Here is a 19,420-nt window from a genome sequence, read left to right as displayed (position 1 = left end):
GTGAAGCTACCCTTAGGATGCAAGTTATGAACATGTATGTCCTAATTAAATCTGAGACATCTCAAATTGTAACTGTCATTTGCAGAAATCAATAGTAGGCCTGTTACACATATGCAGGAATTGCAGCAGATTATACAATGCGAGTTCCGCAACAAAATCAGCTGAGATTCCTGGTAATGTCAGTTTGAATGGGTTTACATACTAGCAGTGGATTTTTCATTCTGCTGTGAGTATGTAAACGCCATTCCCCTTAACCCATACATGACAGATGAATATTTTACCCGTCCTTGCTCTGGCTTGCTTCTGTGGCTCCTGGCTCCCATAGGTCCCGCTCAGCCAATCATTGGCTGCGGCAGGACCTACGGGCTGTACGTCTGAAACTGGTCGTACAAGCGATTTTAAGAAATTCTGATACAGGTTTTAGTAAGCAAAAGGCTTTTTACAGTCTCCTTCCATCTCACTTCTTATCTGTTGCATTTTCTTTGTCCACTATGGTCTATGGTTCGGGGAGGGGTCGAGGGAGAACCAGACGGTGTAAAGGAGCCAGCACAGCACTTTATCCTGCACCCTTACCTCACCAAGTTCCCAGACCAGCACTGAGGAGTCTGACCTGTGAATCCAGTGTTTTTTTTTAGCCTAGACAATCTTAATACTGCACAGGCTGTTTGTCTGCTCTTCCTGCCCACTTATCACCCTCAGCCCCTCTCCCCTCCATAGGTTATAACGGACACAGCAAACCAGTCATTACTATGCTCCTCTGTAATGTCAATTATTTTGGCCTGATTATGAACAGATAAAAAACCAAGGGGGAGGCTAAAGAAGCCTTTTGAGTACAGAAGGGAACTCTTATGCTTAATAAAACCTATTACAGAGTTTCTAAAAGGCAGTCTGTCAGCTGCAATTCATGTTCCATGCTGACACTATTAGATAGCTGTTAGGAAAAGGAGACAAATGGTACCTTTTACATATCTGTCTGTGCTCCCAGAATGTAGAAACATTATTTTATTCTATAAAATAGAGCCAAAGAGGCTTTCCCAAGCTCCTGAAGTCAACCAGGCTGTACTCCTCCTTACTCCCTCACTTCCATACCCAACCCTGCTTCGAGCTCATCTTCGAGGTGTCAATCATACAGAGAGGGAGGAGCGAGGAGACATTACAGCTTACAGCAGATCAGGAGCTTGGAAAAGCTACTGTGTTTGTTCTTCACCTAACAGCTATCTAACAGTGTTAGCAGTTTAGAAAGTGGGTTGCAGCTGACAGTTTCCCTTGTACTATTGATTTCTGAAAAAAATCTTTAAATGAGTTATACTTTAAGCCAGCCTTCTTTTACTTAAAGGATAAGGCCAGCGAAAATTTTTATTAAAGTATTGTATTGCCCCCCATAAGTGGTGATGTCACGACCCGACTCCCAGAGCTGTGCGGGCTGTGGCTGCTGGAGAGAATGGTGGCAGAGGGATGCTCAGTGTCCCTCAAGTGCCCTGTGTCCCTCAGTGTCCCCCTGCCATCATCATCTCCAGCAGCCACAGCCCGCACAGCTCTGGTAGTCGGGTCGTGACATCACCATTTTATTCAGGAAGTGAAGCCTTGATGCAGTAGTGAATGCAGGGAAAAAAAGCACTTTATAAGCATTTGCTGTAATAAGTGTATATCGGTAATTTGTATAACTTTTTCCCCACAGTACCAGGTTTTCATGCAAGACCAGCTAAATGTTAAAGAGTAAAGTCTTTTATCAGGCAGGTTTACATTATGTAAAAAAGATGCTGTACTTCTCTAGTAATAGACAGTATAACAGAATAAATGTAACAAATACCTGTAAGTGCAACTTCTGTAGATACTCTGTCAATGGCAAGAACATCATCAACTAAGTCGTCGCAGGCTTCCACAAAAAATTTCTCTGGTGTGGTGTGTCTATAAGTATAAAAAAGCAAATGAATTGTATACAATATTAGGATCACAGAATGAATAAAAATAGACAATTATTCTTACAACAAATTCATTTTTCACAAATTCTTCATGACAGCACCATTATGTAGGGTGCTCTACTGGCCTCTACAGGGACAGGAGACAGAAGTAGTTAAAAAGGCACTCCCAGAACATGCCCCCAATGATATCCAATTAGTATATTCGAGAGGTGCATCAGGAATTATACTGAAGTTATCATGAATTTTCCTAAATAGAAAGCATACTTTCATCTGCCTTTCTGTCCACAGGGTCATGAAGTAGTGAAGAGCTCAGGTGATCTTTACAGCTTAAGCTAATTCAACTTTTCAACTCAATTTTTGGGAAAGTCATCTCACAAACAGGCCGGAGGATTTCTAAAGTCATTGGTGGCTGCTGTCACTAATTTGCTCAGCCACAGACAGGCTTTAGTAGCAGATCAAAGAAAAATCTAATCAGTGCATTACAATAGTAAAATAGTTAAAGGACAAGTGCCATGAAAAACTTTTTCCCAGTAATTGAAGCACATTACAAAGTTATATAACTCTGTAATATGCTTCAATCACCTATCTGCCTCCCTTCCCTGTCTTTTCCCACCTCCACCCCCACCAGGAAGTGCACTAAACTCACACAGACCTGATTACTGTCGTCACCGTCACCAAGCTCTTCACTTAGCTCCTTCTCCTGTTAAACTAGCCTCCCCCTCCCCTGCCTTGTCAGGTGACAGGCTTGCTCAGCTCCCATTGGCTGAACAACTGCAAGCCATCACTTGTCACATCTCACTTGCTTATCTTCCCTCAGACTGACTCTGTACATAGGCAGCTCCCCCCTCCCCTCATACCCTCTCTCCTGCTGCCGTGGACTCAGTGAAGGAGTCATGTCACTAGAGAAAATAAGCTGAGCAAGCAGAGTCACCTGACAAGGCAGGGGAAGGGGGAGGCTAGTGTAACCGGAGAAGGAGCTGAGAGAAGAGCTTGGTGACTGTGACCACAGTAATCAGGTCTGTGTGAGTCAGGACACTTCCTGGTGGGGGGTGGAGGGGGGAAAAGACAGGGAAGGGAGGCAGATAGGTGATTGAAGCACATTACAGAGTTATATAACTTTGTAATGTGCTTCAATTACTGGGAAAAAGTTTTTCATGGCACTTGTATTTTTTTCAACCTTATTAAAGGACAAGAGTCCATCAAGTTCAACCTACAGAAACACTACAGTGTTGATGCAGAGCAAGGCAAACCCCCTAAAGAGGCAAGTGCCAATTGCCCCATCAAAGGGAGAAAATTCCTTCCCAACTCCAATGGCAATTAGAATAAATCCCTAAATCAATGTTCTATCACATGAAATCTAGTGCCCATAACCTGTAATATTATATATATTTTTTTCTAAAAAGCATCCAGGGCTCCCTTGAACTTATTTAAAGGATAAGTCGGGCAGATTATAAAATGCCGGTTAAGAGGTGTCAGCTTTGGAGATCCCAGAGCCAAGCGGGGGTTCCGCGGCCAGTCCCACTGAGGGCACAGGGAGTGGCAAGTTAGTACTTGTAATCAATTTCCCCCCTGCCGGCTGATGGATTTTATAGTCCAACGAACTTCACCTTTAATAGATCAGCCATGACATCATGTGGCAGAGCGCTCCATTGTCTCAATGCTTTTAAAGAACCTGTGTCTGTGCTGATGGTGAAACCTTTTTTTCCTCTAGACGTAGAGGATGCCCCCTTGTCATAGTTAAAGGCCTAGGTGTGATAAGATCACTACAAGATCTCTGTACTGTCCATTCATATATTGTGATCAGATCACTGCTAGGACATCTTTTTTCTAAACTAAATAGCCCAAGTCTTGGTACTGTAACCCACCCCATTCCCTTAATTACCTTGGTCCCCCTCCTCTGTACCCTCTGTATGTTAGGTTTACAGGCCTATAATTTTTCAGGATCCCTTTTTGACCCCCTCTTTAATATAGTTACCACATTAGCTATGCGCCAGGAACAATCCCTATCATTACAGAATCTTTAAAGATTAGGAATAAGGGTCTGTCTATCACAGTACTTAAAGCAACTCTGTATCCACAATCTGACCCCCCCCCCCCCCAAACCACTTGTACCATGAGATAGCTGCTTTCAATCCAAGATCTGTCCTCGGGTCCGTTCTGCAGGTGATGCAGTTATTGTCCTAAAAAACAACTTTTAAACTTGCAGCCCTTGCCAAAAGGGAGTAACTGTGCCCTAACTTTGCACCACCCCTTCGTCCCTCCTCCCCACCCTCGTCATCATTAGGAGTGCCACTGGAACATTTTTTCCATGCTGAACATTACACAGGTGCTTAACGATCCAGCCCATGTGCCGGGCTGACACAGGTGGGGAATACGAGGCAATCTGGAGCATTCCTAATGATGAAGAGGGTGGAGGGGTGGTGCAAAGTTAGGGCACAGATACTCCCGTTTAAAAGTTGTTTTTTTAGGACAATAACTGCATCACCTCTAGAACGGACCTCAGGACAGATCTTGGATTAAAAGCAGCTATCTGATGGTACAAGCAGTTTGGGGGTGTCAGATTGTGGGTACAGAGTCGCTTTAATTCCTGCAAAACTAGACTGGGGTGTATGCCTTCTTGCTTGAGGATTTATGGACCTTAATGTTTTTAAGGCGCTGTCATGTCATCTGTTTTAGAATCCTCCTCTGTGAATACAGTAGAGAAGAATGTATTTTGTAGATTGGCCTTTTCCTCATCCCCCTCCACCATTACACCCTGATTATTTCTGAGGGGACCAACATTTTCAATTTTAAAGAGGTTGTAAACAGGAAAGGGGAAAAGTAGGAGGCTGCGGGGGTGTCTGACCTCTGTGCCCCAAATTGCCAGCAAATTGTGGTGGGTGCCCGCCTATGATTGACAGCGAGAAAGGAGTTTAAGGGGCTTTCTAGGCAAAATGTTATAATAAGCAATCTAGAAAACTGCTCATAAGTCACTGCTTGACAACATGCCATAATCCAGGATTAGCACTATGCAAGGAATGGAGTTTAATGGTGTGTTTACACAGAGAGATTTATTTGACAGATTTTGAAAGCCAAACCCAGGAATGGATTTGAAAAAAGGATAAATCTAAGGCATTCCTTTGTGACCTGTTCTCTGTTTATAGTCTGTTTCTGTTTTTGGCTTAAAAAATCTGTCAGATAAATCTCTCTGTGTAAACGCACCATGAGTCTGTCCATTGTGTAGAGTTGTCAAATTTTAACTACAGCTCAGCTCCTACTATTCACCTGAATGGGACCTGAGCGCTGCAGTTAAAGAGTACCACTGCTACAGAATGCAGTGATGAAGTGAGCGAAACGAGCATCAGGCTGGTGGGCCGGACGGGGGTAAGATCTCATTGTTGGTTTGTTTGTTTTCACTTCTGTGTGGTTGCATTTGATGTATTACCTGTATATAGGGTCTCACTTGCAGTGCTCTATTACCTGGCCAGCTGTTAAAGTACAAGTGCCATGAAAAACTTTTTCCCAGTAATTGAAGCACATTACAAAGTTATATAACTCTGTAATATGCTTCAATCACCTATCTGCCTCCCTTTCCTGTCTTTTCTCCCCTCCACCCCCCACCAGGAAGTGTCCTAACTCACACACACCTAATGACTGTCGTCACCGTCACCAAGCTCTTCTCTCAGCTCCTTCTCCGGTTACAGCAGCAGCCCCCCCCCCCTCCCCTGCCTTGTCAGGTGACTCAGCTTGCTCAGCTCCCATTGGCTGCAAGCCATCACTTGGACTGGGGAGGGGGGGCTGCTGTAATAGGACCTAGAGCAGCCCTCCTGCTGATGACTCATCCTCACTAGAAGGAGCTGCCTGGTGACGGTGACAACAGTCATTAGGTCTGTGCAGGGCCGTTTCTAGGGCCGGGCGGGCCGGGCCACCGCACGGGGCGCCAACAGCTAGGGGGCTCCCGGCGGCCTCATTAAATCAACAGGGCCTCCTGCACCACATCGCCCGCCGCTATTGTGCGCCCCCCGGGAGGGGGGGGGCGGGGGGTGGTGGTGCTGGTGCGGGGGTGCGATGGGTCAGCAGAGGTGAGCTTCCGGCACAGACAGCCTCTGTCAGACAAGCCGGAAGCTCACAGCTGCAGCCCCGAACCTCTCTCCTGCTCGATGACGTCATTTGTGCTGGGACCGCGGGGCTGCAGCTGTGAGCTTCCAGGTTGTCTGACAGAGGCTGTCTGTGCCGGAAGCAGCTCACCCCCGCCTTGTAACAGCATCAGAAAGGCGCCCCGGGCTGCTCCCCCTGCCCCACTGCTCCTCCTGCCCCCCTGTTGCTCAGCCTGCCCCCTCCCCCTGCCCGCAGACTGCCCCCTCCTGCTCCCTATACTCCCCCTGCCACCTTAGCTGCCCCCATCTTCTCCCCCTGCCACCTTAGCTGCCCCCCCCTGCATGTCACCCCAGCTGCCCCCATCTTCTCCCCCTGCCACCTTAGCTGCCCCCCCTGCATGTCACCCCAGCTGCCCCCATCTTCTCCCCCTGCCACCATAGCTGCACCCCCTGCATGTCACCCCAGCTGCCCCCATCTTCTCCCCCTGCCACCTTAGCTGCCCCCCCTGCCTGTCACCCCAGCTGCCCCCATCTTCTCCCCCTGCCACCTTAGCTGCCCCCCTGCCTGTCACCCCAGCTGCCCCCATCTTCCCCCCGCCACCCCAGCTGCCCCATCTTCCCCCCTGCCTTCCCAGCGGCCCCCACTACCAACTTAGCTGCTCCCCCTGCCCATCTGCTCTCCCTGCCCCCCGGCCGCTCCCTCTCCTCTCCCTGCCCTCTGGCTGCTTCCCTTGCTCCCCCCCCCCAGCTTCTCCCCCTCTCACCGTAGCTGCGCACCCTGTCCCTGTGACCCCAGCTTCTCGCCCTGTCCCTGTCACCCCAGCTGCGCACCCTGGCCCTGTAACCCCAGCTACGCACCCTGGCCCTGTCACCCCAGCTTCTCGCCCTCCCCCTGTCACCCCAGCTGCTCCCACTGCCCCCCTAGCTGCTCCCATAGCTTCTGCCCCTCCCGCTGTCACCCCATCTGCTCCACTTCTAACCCCAGCTGCTCCCCCTGTCCCTGCCCCCTAGCTGCTCCCCCTGTCCCAGTCACCCCAGCTGCTTCCCCTGCCCCCCTAGCCGCTCCCCTTGTCCCTGCCCCCTAGCTGCTCCCCCTTTCCCTGCACCCATAGCTTATCCCCCTCCCGCTTTCACCCCATCTGCTCCCCTTGTCACCCTAGCTGCTCCCCCTGTCCCTGCCCCCTAGCTGCTCTCCCTCCCCCAGTCACCCCAGCTGTTTCCCCTGCTCCCCTAGCTTCTCCCCTTGTCCCTGCCCCCCAGCTGCTCCCCCTTTCCCTACATCCATAGCTTCTCCCCCTCCAGCTGTCACCCCCAGCTGCTCCCCTGTCCCCTGTCACCCCAGTTGCTCCCCCAGTCACCCTCAGCTGCCCCTCTGCAAATGAGTTGTGGTCGGAGAAGTCTTCGTGATGGCTGCGCCAGATGGAGAGGAAAGCAAAGAGTGAGTGAGAAGACGTCACCTGTGAGTCTTTAGTAACTGCACTGTAATCACTTCTGTAGTTTGCAGAGCCTGTGTACCATTGGTGTCTAAATGGGTAAGTGTATTGTTTGCGGTAGTGTACTGACACAGCCCTGTGGTCACTACAGTACACTAGCGCAAACTTTTAAACTAGCTGCCAACAAACTAGCTAGCAACAGCTGCCAGCACTACAACTCCCAGCATATCCTAAGGGCTGCAGACTGTCAGTACATGCTGGGAGTTGTAGTACCTGCAGCTGTTGTAGTTGGGTCCTATACACTGGATGCTTTGTGGCATATAAGAATACATAGATCTGTGGGGGCTCAGTGCAGGGATGTGACCCCAGAACATTACTAATAGGGGATAGAACAAAAACATCTCCCCCTATATCTTATTAGAGATGTTCTGGGGTCACTTCCCTACACTGAGCCCCCACAGATCTATGTATTCTTATATGCCACAATGCATCCAGTGTATAATGCACCTAGGACCCAACTACAACAGCTACAAGCACTACAACTCCCAGCATTTACTGACAGTCTGCAGCCCTCAGGATATGCTGGAAGTTGTAGTGCCTGCAGCTCTTGTAGTTGGGTCCTATACACTGGATGCATTGTGGCATATAAGAATACATAGATCTGTGGGGGCTCAGTGTAGGGAGGTGACCCCAGAACAGCACTAATAGGGGATAGAACAAAAACATCTACCACTACCATATTAGTGATGTTCTGGGGTCACTTCCTTACACTGAGCCCCCACAGATCTATGTATTCTTATATGCCACAATGCATCCAGTGTATAATGCACCTAGGATCCATCTAAACAGCTGCAGGCACTACAACTCCCAGCATATGCTGACAGTCTGCAGCCCTCAGGATATGCTGGGAGTTGTAGTACAGTGTAGACAGATTTATTGCTCTACCTTCAGGGCTGATGGTTGTCACCCACAGATTGCCGCTACCAGGAGCCTCTGTACACAGTGATTTGTTAAAGGGTTGTCCGCTAAGAAACTACAACTCCCAGCATACCCTGAGAGCTGTATAAATGTAGGGGGTTCTCAGAGTTTTAGTTCGACTGAAAACACATGGGATTTGTCACAGATACAGATGTCTCAGCATGCAAGAAGCCTAACATGAACTCTAAATACAGGCCTGCTCTAGACCAGCAAGGTTTCTCAATCTGTACCACGCAGGTTGAGGGGTTACGGCAGGAGGCATCAGGGACCAAAAGGAGAGGACCTTAATTTAAAAAAAATCAAGCCAGGGCTGAGCAGTTAGAGCACTGTCGGCTCCTGTCACACGGAACCGACAGTACAGTGTGTACACACTGCTTCTTCCTAGGGACCCGAATCTTGATAAAAGCCCCCGTTCCTTTCTCTGCGCTGAACTGAGTAAGATCCAGGAAGGGGGGGGGGGGGGGGCGCTTTTATCAGGATTCGCCCTGTTGCCAAAATAGCCTAGAAACTGCCCTGGGTCTGTGTGAGTCAGGACACTTCCTGGTGGGGGGTGGAGGGGGGAAAAGACAGGGAAGGGAGGCAGATAGGCGATTGAAGCATATTACAGTTATATAACGTGCTTCAATTACTAGGAAAAAGTTTTTCATGGCACTTGTCCTTTAAGGGGTTACAAACAGTCTCTCCTCCACTATATATCCTATTATATCACATCATATTACATTATATTCATGCTGGTCAATTTTTGTAACTGCATCGCAATTTAACCCCTTCACGTCAGTAACATGTATATATACGTTCCTATTGCACATACCCCGTGCAGTAGGAATGTATATATACACGTTCCTGTTACTGACGGCGTTAATGATGAGAGCGAGATCGCTGCAGAGATTGCGATCCCGCTCTCATCTGTGTCCAGCACCGGAGATAATGAGAATCAGCTGCGATCCTGCAGCTGACCCCCATTAACCTCTTGAGGACATATGACGTACGGGTACGTCATATGTCCTCAATAGCACTTCAAACCGGGGCCGCGCGGCGACCCCGCTTTGAAGCGCCGCAGTCCCGGGTGCCGTGTCTAGCCCGGGGCCGCCGCTATTAGCGGGCACAGTCTGATCGCCGTACCCGCTAATTAACTAATCGGAGGCAGCTGTCAAAGTTGACAGCTGCCTCCGATTACCGGAGGCAACCGTTCCCTGGTGTCTAGTGGGGGAGATTGCTCCTCCGGGACGTTGTCCCGGAGGAGCGATCTCCCTGTCTGATGCCGGCCGGGGACTCGTCCAAGATGGTGCCGTCCCCGGTTCGGCACTTGTTTGTATTCGGCTGCAGCAGCCGAAAGCAAACGAGTGCCGATCTCATTGATCTTTGCTGTATATCTATACTGCAAAGATCTCAATGAGAGATCAAAGTATATATACTAGAAGTCCCCTAGGGGGGCTTCTAGTGTATGTGTAAAAAAAAAAGTGTTGTTAATAGTAAAAAGCCCCCTCCCCTAATAAAAGTCTGAATCACCCCCCTTTTCCCAGGTTTTAAATAAAAGTAAACAAATAAACAAACATGTTTGGTATCGCCACGTGCGTAATCGCCCGAACTATTAATTAATCACATTACTGATCTTGCACGGTAAACTGCGTTAGCGCCAAAAAATCCCAAAGTGCTAAATTGCGCATTTTTGGTCGCATCAAATACAGAAAAATAATAATTAAATGATAATTGTAATAAAAAGCGATCAAAAAGTCGTATATGCGCATCAAGGTACCGATAGAAAGTAAACATCATAGCGCAAAAAATGACACCTGACACAGCCCCATAGACTAAAGGATAAAAGCAATATAAGCCTGGGAATGGAGCGATTTTAAGGAACGTATATTTTTTAACAATGGTTTGAATTTTTTACAGGCCATCAGATACAATATAAGTTATACATGTTACATATCGTTTTAATCGTAACGACTTGAGGAACATGAACAACAAGTCAGTTTTACCCCAGGGCGAATGGCGTAAAAACACAGTCCCCCCAAATAAAAGAAATGCTTTTTTTTTTAATTTACACCACACTTTGAATTTTTTTCTGGTTTCGCAGTGTACTTAATGCAAAAGTACACAGTGATCGGGGACCCCCCTGTGGGGTCACGGTTCAAGCGATCAGCGGTATATACTATATACCGCTGATCGCTTGTGCCATGTGCTCCCCAGCACTTTTTATCCCCTGTCACCATAAATGATTGGTGACAGGGGATAAAAAGTGAAGTGTCCTGTCCCCCAAGTCGCCCCACACCACCCCAGTCACCCCCCCATCCCATATACTCACCTGATCCTGGGAGCTCCTTCCTCCTCGACATCCTGGCTGGTTATGAAGTGTGCATGCGCTCCACAACCAGCCAACTCTGAAAATTTTAAGTTACAGAGACCAATTTGGTCTCTGTCACTGAACTATGATTACTGTGATAGAAAATATCACAGTAACCATAGTAATATAATGAAAATGAATGTATAAAGTACAAAAAGTGACAAACATACAAAAAAATAAAACACACACTTTTTATTATAGTAATAATTGCAGTTTACTCCCAAATTACCCCTGACCCCCCCCCCCCCAGATTACCCGAAACCACCGCAGGTTGCCTGTAACCACCCCAGGTTGTCCGTAATCAAGTCAGATTGCACGTAACCCCCAGATTACACGTAACCACCGCACGTTGCCCGTAACCCCCTTCAGATTGTCAGTAATCACCCCAGATTGCCTGTAACCACCCCAAATTACATGTACCCACCCCCAGATTACCTATAAGCACTTCAGTCTATCCGTAACAATTCTAGATTGTCTGTTTCCCCCCTTTAGGTTGCCCGTAACCACCGCAGATTGCGCATAACCACCCCAGGTTGCCCGTAATCATGCCAGATTACATATAACCCCCCAGATTGCACGCAACCATCGCACGTCGCCTCTGAGCACACCGCACGTCGCCTCTGAGCACACCGCACGTCGCCTCTGAGCACACCGCACGTTGCCTCTGACCACAACGCACGTCGCCTTGCCTCTGACCACTGCACCTTGCCTCTAACCACCCCAAATTGCCAGTGACCCCCTCCAGATTGCCCGTAACCACGCCAGATTACAGTTTATCCGTAACCACAGCAGGTTACCTGTAACCACCCCAGATTGTCGGTAACCACCCCAGATTGTCGGTAACCACCCCAGATTGTCCGTAATCTGCAGATAATGGGGGAGTAGTACCTGTGCCTATCATATTGCCATCGCCGCTGCCGCCACTCACACAGGGGCTGCTCTTCATGCCCCTGTGTGAGCGGCGCCGGCGATGGCGATGTGATAGGCATAGCACAGGTACTACTCCCCCATTATCTGCAGATAACGGGGAAGTAGTACTTTGTATATGTGCCCAGCATCGAGCAGGGAGGGAGGGGGAGGTAGATGGCACTTCTCTCCCTCCCTTCTCGGTGCCCTGCAAATGTATTCATTGAATACATTTATGGGATACTTTGGGGAGCAAGGACACTTGCTCCCCAAAGTATTCCATAAATGTATTCATGAAGTCACAAAAGTACAGTACATAACATTACATTCACATACACTGTAATTGCTATGGAGTGTCCAGCAGGGGCGCACTATATATAAAAGTCAATGGTACTCATTGACTTCTATATAGAGAGCGCCCCCTGATGGACACTCCATAGGAATTACACCATTCGTCGTGACGTCACTGGATCTGAGAGAATTCTAACACTTCCTAATACACTAAATTAAGGGAAATAGCAGTATATGAGCATTTCCCATAATTATTGTACATTAGAAAATTGTATAAATTTCCATAAGTAATAACAAACTCAAACTGGCAAACTCTTCACGGAAGCTTCTAGAAGACCTATCTCTTACCAGGAACCTCCTTCTCTCACTGGGATGGTTCCTGAACGACAAAAAATCAGACCTCAACCCAGGTACAGAAAAAATCTTCCTGGGAATTCTTCTAAACTCAGAGAAACAGATGTCTTTTCTCCCATCAGAAAAAGAGGTCGCCATCAGGGAAAAGATAAAATTGTTCCGCAGGAAGGGAGCATGTCGTATCAGGGACGCCATGTCAATTCTGGGGTCAATGACCGCATGCATTCCAGCAGTACCATCGTGCCAGGCACACTCCAGACCTCTGCAGTTCCAAATTCTCTCATCTTGGAACAAACAGAAGTGGGGATTAGACAAGATAATGAGGATTCCGTTGTCAGTCCATCAGTCTTTGAACTGGTGGTTAGACCCAGTCAATCTGAGGAAAGGTGTTCATTGGAACCCTGTTCCAAAGAAGATTCTTACCACAGACGCAAGCATGTCAGGTTGGGGTGCGAAGGTGGACTCCTTTCTATACCAGGGCACTTGGTCTCAGGAAACAGCCGGAAGATCATCCAACTACAGGGAACTCCTTGCGGTATGGATGTCTTTGCAACAGGCAAAAGATACCTTGCGGAGATCTCATCTTCACGTCCTCTCGGACAATATAACAGTGGTTGCGCACCTAAGACACCAAGGGAGCGCAAAACAAAACTCCCTCCGATATATCTCGGACAAGATATTCCGGTGGGCGGAAGAGAACCTCCTCTCAATTACAGCTACTCATCTCCGGGGAATAGAAAATTCCCAAGCAGATTATTTGAGCAGGCATGTCCTATTGCCAGGGGAATGGAGGCTGAAGGATTCAGTCTTCAAAATGATTACGGAGGAGTGGGGTTCACCACAGGTGGACCTCTTTGCGAACCACAGGAACAAGAAGACAAAGAACTTCTCCCTTCAACCAATTGGGGAACCATTAGGAATAGACGCATTAGCTCACCCCTGGACATTCAACCTGGCCTATGGGTTCCCACCTGTTCCCCTGATACCCAAGGTACTACAAAAGATCTTAAAGGAAGAGGTGACAGTAATATTAATAGTCCCATTCTGGCCGAAAAGAGCCTGGTTTGGGATACTGAAGAAGATGGCCCTGGAACCTCCTCTGCTTCTGCCGTCAGATCCGGACCTCCTACATCAGGGTCCACTTCTCCACCCAGGACTTGCGAATCTAAAACTTTCAGCATGGATCCTGAACGGGAGATGCTTAGAAGCAAGGGGCTTTCAGATTCAGTAATTTCTACCATCCAGAATAGCAGGAAACCAGTGACCTCAAAAATCTATTTGAAGATTTGGAAAGTCTTTAATTCCTGGTGCCCGACTAAACCACCTTTTCCTGCTGATCCCAACATCCCGCTTATTCTGGATTTTCTTCAGGCAGGCCTAAACAAAGGCTTAAAACCAGCCACCCTCAAGGTGCAGATTTCTGCTCTATCGGCAATCTATGACTCCAACATTGCTGACAATAGATGGGTGAAAAGGTTTATGAGGAGTGCAGTCAGACAGAATCCTCCCATAAAAAATTTACTTCCCCCTTGGGACTTAAACATTGTACTTGAAGGTCTGACTCAACGTCCCTTCGAGCCATTATCAGAGTGCTACCTAAAATTTCTATCGTACAAGGTCGCTTTTCTTGTAGCAATTGTGTCAGCTAGACGAGTAGGAGAGATGCAGGCATTTACTATTAGAGAACCCTACTGCCTGATCCAGGAAGACAGAATTGTTTTAAAAACAGATCCAAATTTCTTACCAAAGGTAGTAACATCTTTTCACAGATCTCAAGACGTTGTTCTTCCCTCCTTTTGTTCTTCTCCAAAAACTGTCCTGGAACAAAAGTTCCATTCCCTTGATGTAAGAAGAGCAGTCTTACATTACCTCAAAGTATGTGAACCTTGGAGAAAAGATCAATCACTTTTTATTCAGTTCCAAGGAAAAAACAAGGGCAAAAAGGTGTCAAAAAGCGTGTTAGGCCGCTGGATAAAAAACGCTGTAAGTGAAGCCTATAGTCTTCAGAATTTACCATCCCCATTGCTGGTCAAAGCCCATTCCACCAGGGCTATAGCAACAACATGGGCAGAGAAGGCATGTGCATCTATTGAACAGATCTGCAGAGCAGCCACCTGGTCTACTCCACATACCTTCACAAGACACTACCGGCTACAGCTACAACGCAACGAGGACCTTGCGTTTGGTAGGAAAGTTCTACAAGCTGTGGTCCCTCCCTAAGGTAATGGTTGGTATTACTCCTGTGGTGCCGTCGTGAAGGTGAGGAGAGAAAGACGTATTAGTCTTACCGGTAAGACGGTTTCTCCGAAATCTTCACGACGGCACCAACATCCCCCCCTGTATTGTATGTTGTATTAATGTACGATACTCACGTGGTGCTAACATTGGGTTATAATGCACTGGTGTCTAGGGGAAGGGGAGGGGCTTTTAACCTCTCGCTGTGTGCTTTTCCTGTCCCTAGGGCAAGAGTTAACTCCTGTGGTGCCGTCGTGAAGGTTTCGGAGAAAGACTAATACGTCTTTCTGGATTTGATGCGACCAAAAATGCACAATTTTGCACTTTGGGATTTTTTGCGCTTACGCCGTTTACCGTATGAGATCAGGAATGTGATTAATAGTTCGGGCGATTACGCACGCGGCGATAGCAAACATATTTATTTATTTACTTTTATTTAAAACATGGGAAAAGGGGGGCGATTCAGACTTTTATTAGGGTAGGGGGCTTTTTACTAATAACATACACGTATAAGTATACTGACCTCTCATTGAAATCTTTGCTATACAGTTATACAGCAAAGATCAATGAGGTCGGCACTCAGATGCTTTCGGCTGCTATTGATTTCTGCAAAAAAAAGAAATTTCACTGACACTTTAAGGGGTTAGTGAACAGCTGTAGTTCGCTTGTGTAAGAAAACGTATTTTGTCATTCTTTCAGCTTTAGTTAAAAAAAAATGCAGCACTGATTGGCTGATGGGGAGAGAGTGGAGCCAGGAGCCTCATTCACAGCCGCGGCGCTAAGCAGGTAATGTATGCTCCGGGTTGGAGGCTGCAGGCGGAGGGGTTAAAGGGGCCGGCTTACATATCCGCAGAGGAATAGAAATTCCGCTGCGGATATGTAACCCCCATAGACCTTCACACTACATGGATCGGCAGCGTGAAATCCGCTGTGGATCCGGAACGTGTGAAGCTACCCTTAAAGGGGAACTCCGGATAAGGAAAACTTGTTTTCTATTAAAAGTACATTAAAAGTTATATAGATGTGTCTATATAATGTATTACCATATAATGTATTACCATATCTGTACGGTTCTGCCACACTGGTAGCTGATAGAAATACAGGAAGTGAAGAAAAATGGCCCCCTGTGCAATCCACATTGTCTCCTGCTCCTTCTGCTCCCCCACCTTAGGAGACAAATCTTCCATGCCTCTGTCTTACATTGTGTGTGTTTGCTGAGATCAGGCTGATAATGCAGACAGGGGGCAGGGCGTGATGTCCCAGGAGGCTGGATCCCCCAATCCCCTGAGTGATTCACCATCTGTTCTTAGCTAGAATCAGGTGTTGCACTGATTTCTCTGATTGTGCAGAAGTGTACAGTGAAATTAGGGCTGTGTTCACACATGTTGGAGTTTCATTGCAGTACTGCAGTGTATTCACAAAAATGATGCAGTAACACAAGTAAATGATGCTTAACCCTTTAAGGACAGAGCAAATTTCGATTTTTGCGTTTTCGGTTTTTCCTCCTTGTGCATAAAAGGCCAAAGCACTTGCATTTTTCCACCTACAGACCCACATGAGCCCTTATTTTTTGCGTCACTAATTGTACTTTGCAATGACAGGCTGAATTTTTGCATAAAGTACACTGCGAAACCAGAAAAAAATTCAAAGTGTGGTGAAATTGAAAAAAAAAAAACGCATTTTGTTTATTTGGGGGAAATGTGTTTTTACGCCATTTGCCCTGGGGTAAAACTGACTTGTTATATATGTTCCTCAAGTCGTTACGATTAAAACGATATGTAACATGTATAACTTATATTGTATCTGATGGCCTGTAAAAAATTTAAACCATTGTCAACAAATATACGACACTTAAAATCGCTCCATTCCCAGGCTTATAGCGCTTTTATCCTTTGGTCTATGGGGCTGTGTCAGGTGTCATTTTTTGCGCCATGATATGTTCTTTCTATCGGTACCTTGATTGCGCATATACGACTTTTTGATCGCTTTTTATTACAATTCTTCTGGTTTTGATGAGACCAAAAATGCGCAATTTTGCACTTTGGGATTTTTTTGCGCTGACGCCATTTACCGTGCGAGATCAGGAATGTGATTAATTAATAGTTCGGGCGATTACGCACGCGGCGATAGCAAACATGTTTATTTATTTATTTACTTACTTTTATTTATAACCTGGGAAAAGGGGGGTGATTCAGACTTTTATTAGGGGAGGGGGCTTTTTACTAATAATGACATTTTTTTTTTAACTTTTACACTTATACTAGAAGCCCCCCTGGGGGACTTCTAGTATAAGTGCTTTGATCTCTCATTGAGATCTCTGCAGCATAGATATGCTGCAGAGATCCATGAGATAGGCACTCGTTTACTTCCGGCTGCTGCAGCTGGAAGTAAACGAGTGCCGATCCGGGGACGGCGCCATCTTGGAGCGGTCCCCGGCCGGCTTCAGAAACGGAGATCGCTCCTCCGGGATAACATCCCGGAGGAGCGATCTCCCCACTAGACACCAGGGATGACGCTGCGTCCGGTAATCGGATGCAGCTGTCATGTTTGACAGCTGCATCTGATTACTGTATTAGCGGGCACGGCGATCGGACAGTGCCCGCTAATACCTACGGTCCCGGGCTACACGCGGCACCGGCACGGTTCAGAGCGGGGCCGCCGCTCTGAACTCCCTTACCGGCATCAGGGCGTAAATTTACGCCCGATGTCGTTAAGGGGTTAATGGCAGAGAGGATCAGAGCATTATTGTGGGGCTCAACTTCAAAGATAAAAGATTCTTGATCATTATATGTGCGTAGAAATAAAAAGAAAAAAAAATTCAAAAAGTTCTTTATTCCAATATCAGCGTTACAGGTAGAGAATACAGCGTGCTGTGTGGTGCTACAGGTAGAGAATACAGCGTGCTGTGTGGTGCTACAGGTAGAGAATACAGCGTGCTGTGTGGTGCTACAGGTAGAGAATACAGCGTGCTGTGTGGTGCTACAGGTAGAGAATACAGCGTGCTGTGTGGTGCTACAGGTAGAGAATACAGCGTGCTGTGTGGTGCTACAGGTAGAGAATACAGCGTGCTGTCTGGTGCTACAGGTAGAGAATACAGCGCGCTGTGTGGTGCTACAGGTAGAGAATACAGCGTGCTGTGTGGTGCTACAGGTAGAGAATACAGCGTGCTGTGTGGTGCTACAGGTAGAGAATACAGCGTGCTGTGTGGTGTTACAGGTAGAGAATACAGCGTGCTGTGTGGTGTTACAGGTAGAGAATACAGCGTGCTGTGTGGTGTTACACGTAGAGAATACAGCGTGCTGTGTGGTGTTACACGTAGAGAATACAGCGTGCTGTGTGGTGTTACAGGTACAGAGTGCTGTGTGGTGTTACAGGTAGAGAATACAGTGTGCTGTGTGGTGTTCCAAATCAACCAACAAAACACAGTAATCACTGAACTCAAGGAGAACAGTGGAAAAAAAACTCCAATGAAGTACTCAATCAAGAGTCTCCACTGATGCCCCAAAAATTTAAAATATGCAAAACAAGAGTCCGTGGAGTCTCGGTTGCAAGTCTCAAAACACGGGACAGCCAGATATCTCTAGCCTGTTGCCACGGGGTGCCTCCATGATGGGGAGAGCACCACACCACCCTGATAAATAACCCCTTAAGTCCCACTCGGTTGCGAGTATTGGAACGCAAACAGGGAAATACCAGGGTGGCCCCAGTGTGGTGTTACAGGTAGAGAGTGCAGTGTGGTGTTACAGGTAGAGAGTGCAGTGTGGTGTTACAGGTAGAGAGTGCAGTGTGGTGTTACAGGTAGAGAGTGCAGCTCGCTGTGTGGTGTTACAGGTAGAGAGTGCAGCTCGCTGTGTGGTGTTACAGGTAGAGAATACAGTGTGCTGTGTGGTGTTACAGGTAGAGAATTCAGCGCTGTGTGGGTGGGACAACAATGAAATGATAAAGTAATGCAAATAATTCAGTAACGCAATTAAACTGCAATGTGTGAACACAAGCTAGATGTTCTGCAATAGATTTGGGTGGGGAATGTGCAGGGTGGGTGACTGCGATGAACAGCTAAGGGTAAGCATTGCATTCTGGAACCTGTAGTACTGTGTACAACCAGAAAGTGCAGAAACACAAAACAGAACAAAACCCCCCAAAACAAATGGATTATCCCAAAACTGGAAACTTTGAAAAAGTGACATGGGACTTGTTGGACTTGAACAGTAACTCTTCCAATATACTCTAGTAGTCATACAGAACTTGTGGTGAGCAGCACTGGCACACCAGCCTGTCTCAATGAGGACCAGTTTGTCATTTACATTTTGTAGGTTTTATTTTATTTGCAGCTTTGTATTCCTGTGACGATGCTGTCCCTTCCCACCACCGGGTTACGGCTGCCTGTCCCTTCCCACCACCGGGTTACGGCTGCCTGTCTCTGGTATGGGGCCGTGCCAGCCGCAGCCTCCCATCAGCTGAGCCGCACAGAGGAGACAGGCAAGACGGGAGGCCACACCATAAATGACACTACAGACCCGTCGGTTCAACAGTGAGAAGCCGGCAGGTACCGCAGCGTCTGGTCCGCAGCCTACTGCTACTAGTGTGTGTGTGTATATATATATAGCACAGGGAGGAAGCAGCGCGCCGCCGACCCTGACAGTCCGCACACACATGATGAGAAGCTGTAACTGCAGGCTGCATATAACACCAATACCAAACAAGAGGCTTCTACTCACAGCTTCAAGTTTTCATAGATCAGCGCCATAGTCCCCAACCTTCTCAGTAATTCACAGTCGAGTGTAAGACATAAAAACCCCTCTGTACCACAGGCCCTCGCACGCCTAAGATACACACTCGACACCTACTTCCTCCTACGTAGAACCTCCAACGACTAAG

General features: G+C 47.4%; 1 protein-coding gene across 1 annotated transcript in view; it reads right to left on the bottom strand.

Moving 5' to 3' along the window:
• The window catches only part of SACM1L (SAC1 like phosphatidylinositide phosphatase), a 146,382-nt gene extending 126,962 nt beyond the window's left edge, over positions 1 to 19,420 (bottom strand). Inside the window, exons 1-2 of the mRNA XM_069958554.1 lie at positions 19,261 to 19,420; positions 1,811 to 1,908 (exon numbers count right to left, since the gene is read on the bottom strand). Coding sequence (XP_069814655.1) covers positions 1,811 to 1,908; positions 19,261 to 19,289 — 127 coding nt within the window. The 5' untranslated portion in view covers positions 19,290 to 19,420. The remainder of the gene's footprint in view (positions 1 to 1,810; positions 1,909 to 19,260) is intronic.

The sequence above is a fragment of the Dendropsophus ebraccatus genome, chromosome 2 (assembly GCF_027789765.1).
Source record: "Dendropsophus ebraccatus isolate aDenEbr1 chromosome 2, aDenEbr1.pat, whole genome shotgun sequence".
Lineage (NCBI taxonomy): Eukaryota > Metazoa > Chordata > Amphibia > Anura > Hylidae > Dendropsophus > Dendropsophus ebraccatus.
The sequence above is the reverse complement of the archived record's forward strand: the minus strand, read 5'-3'. Positions and strand labels throughout refer to the sequence as shown.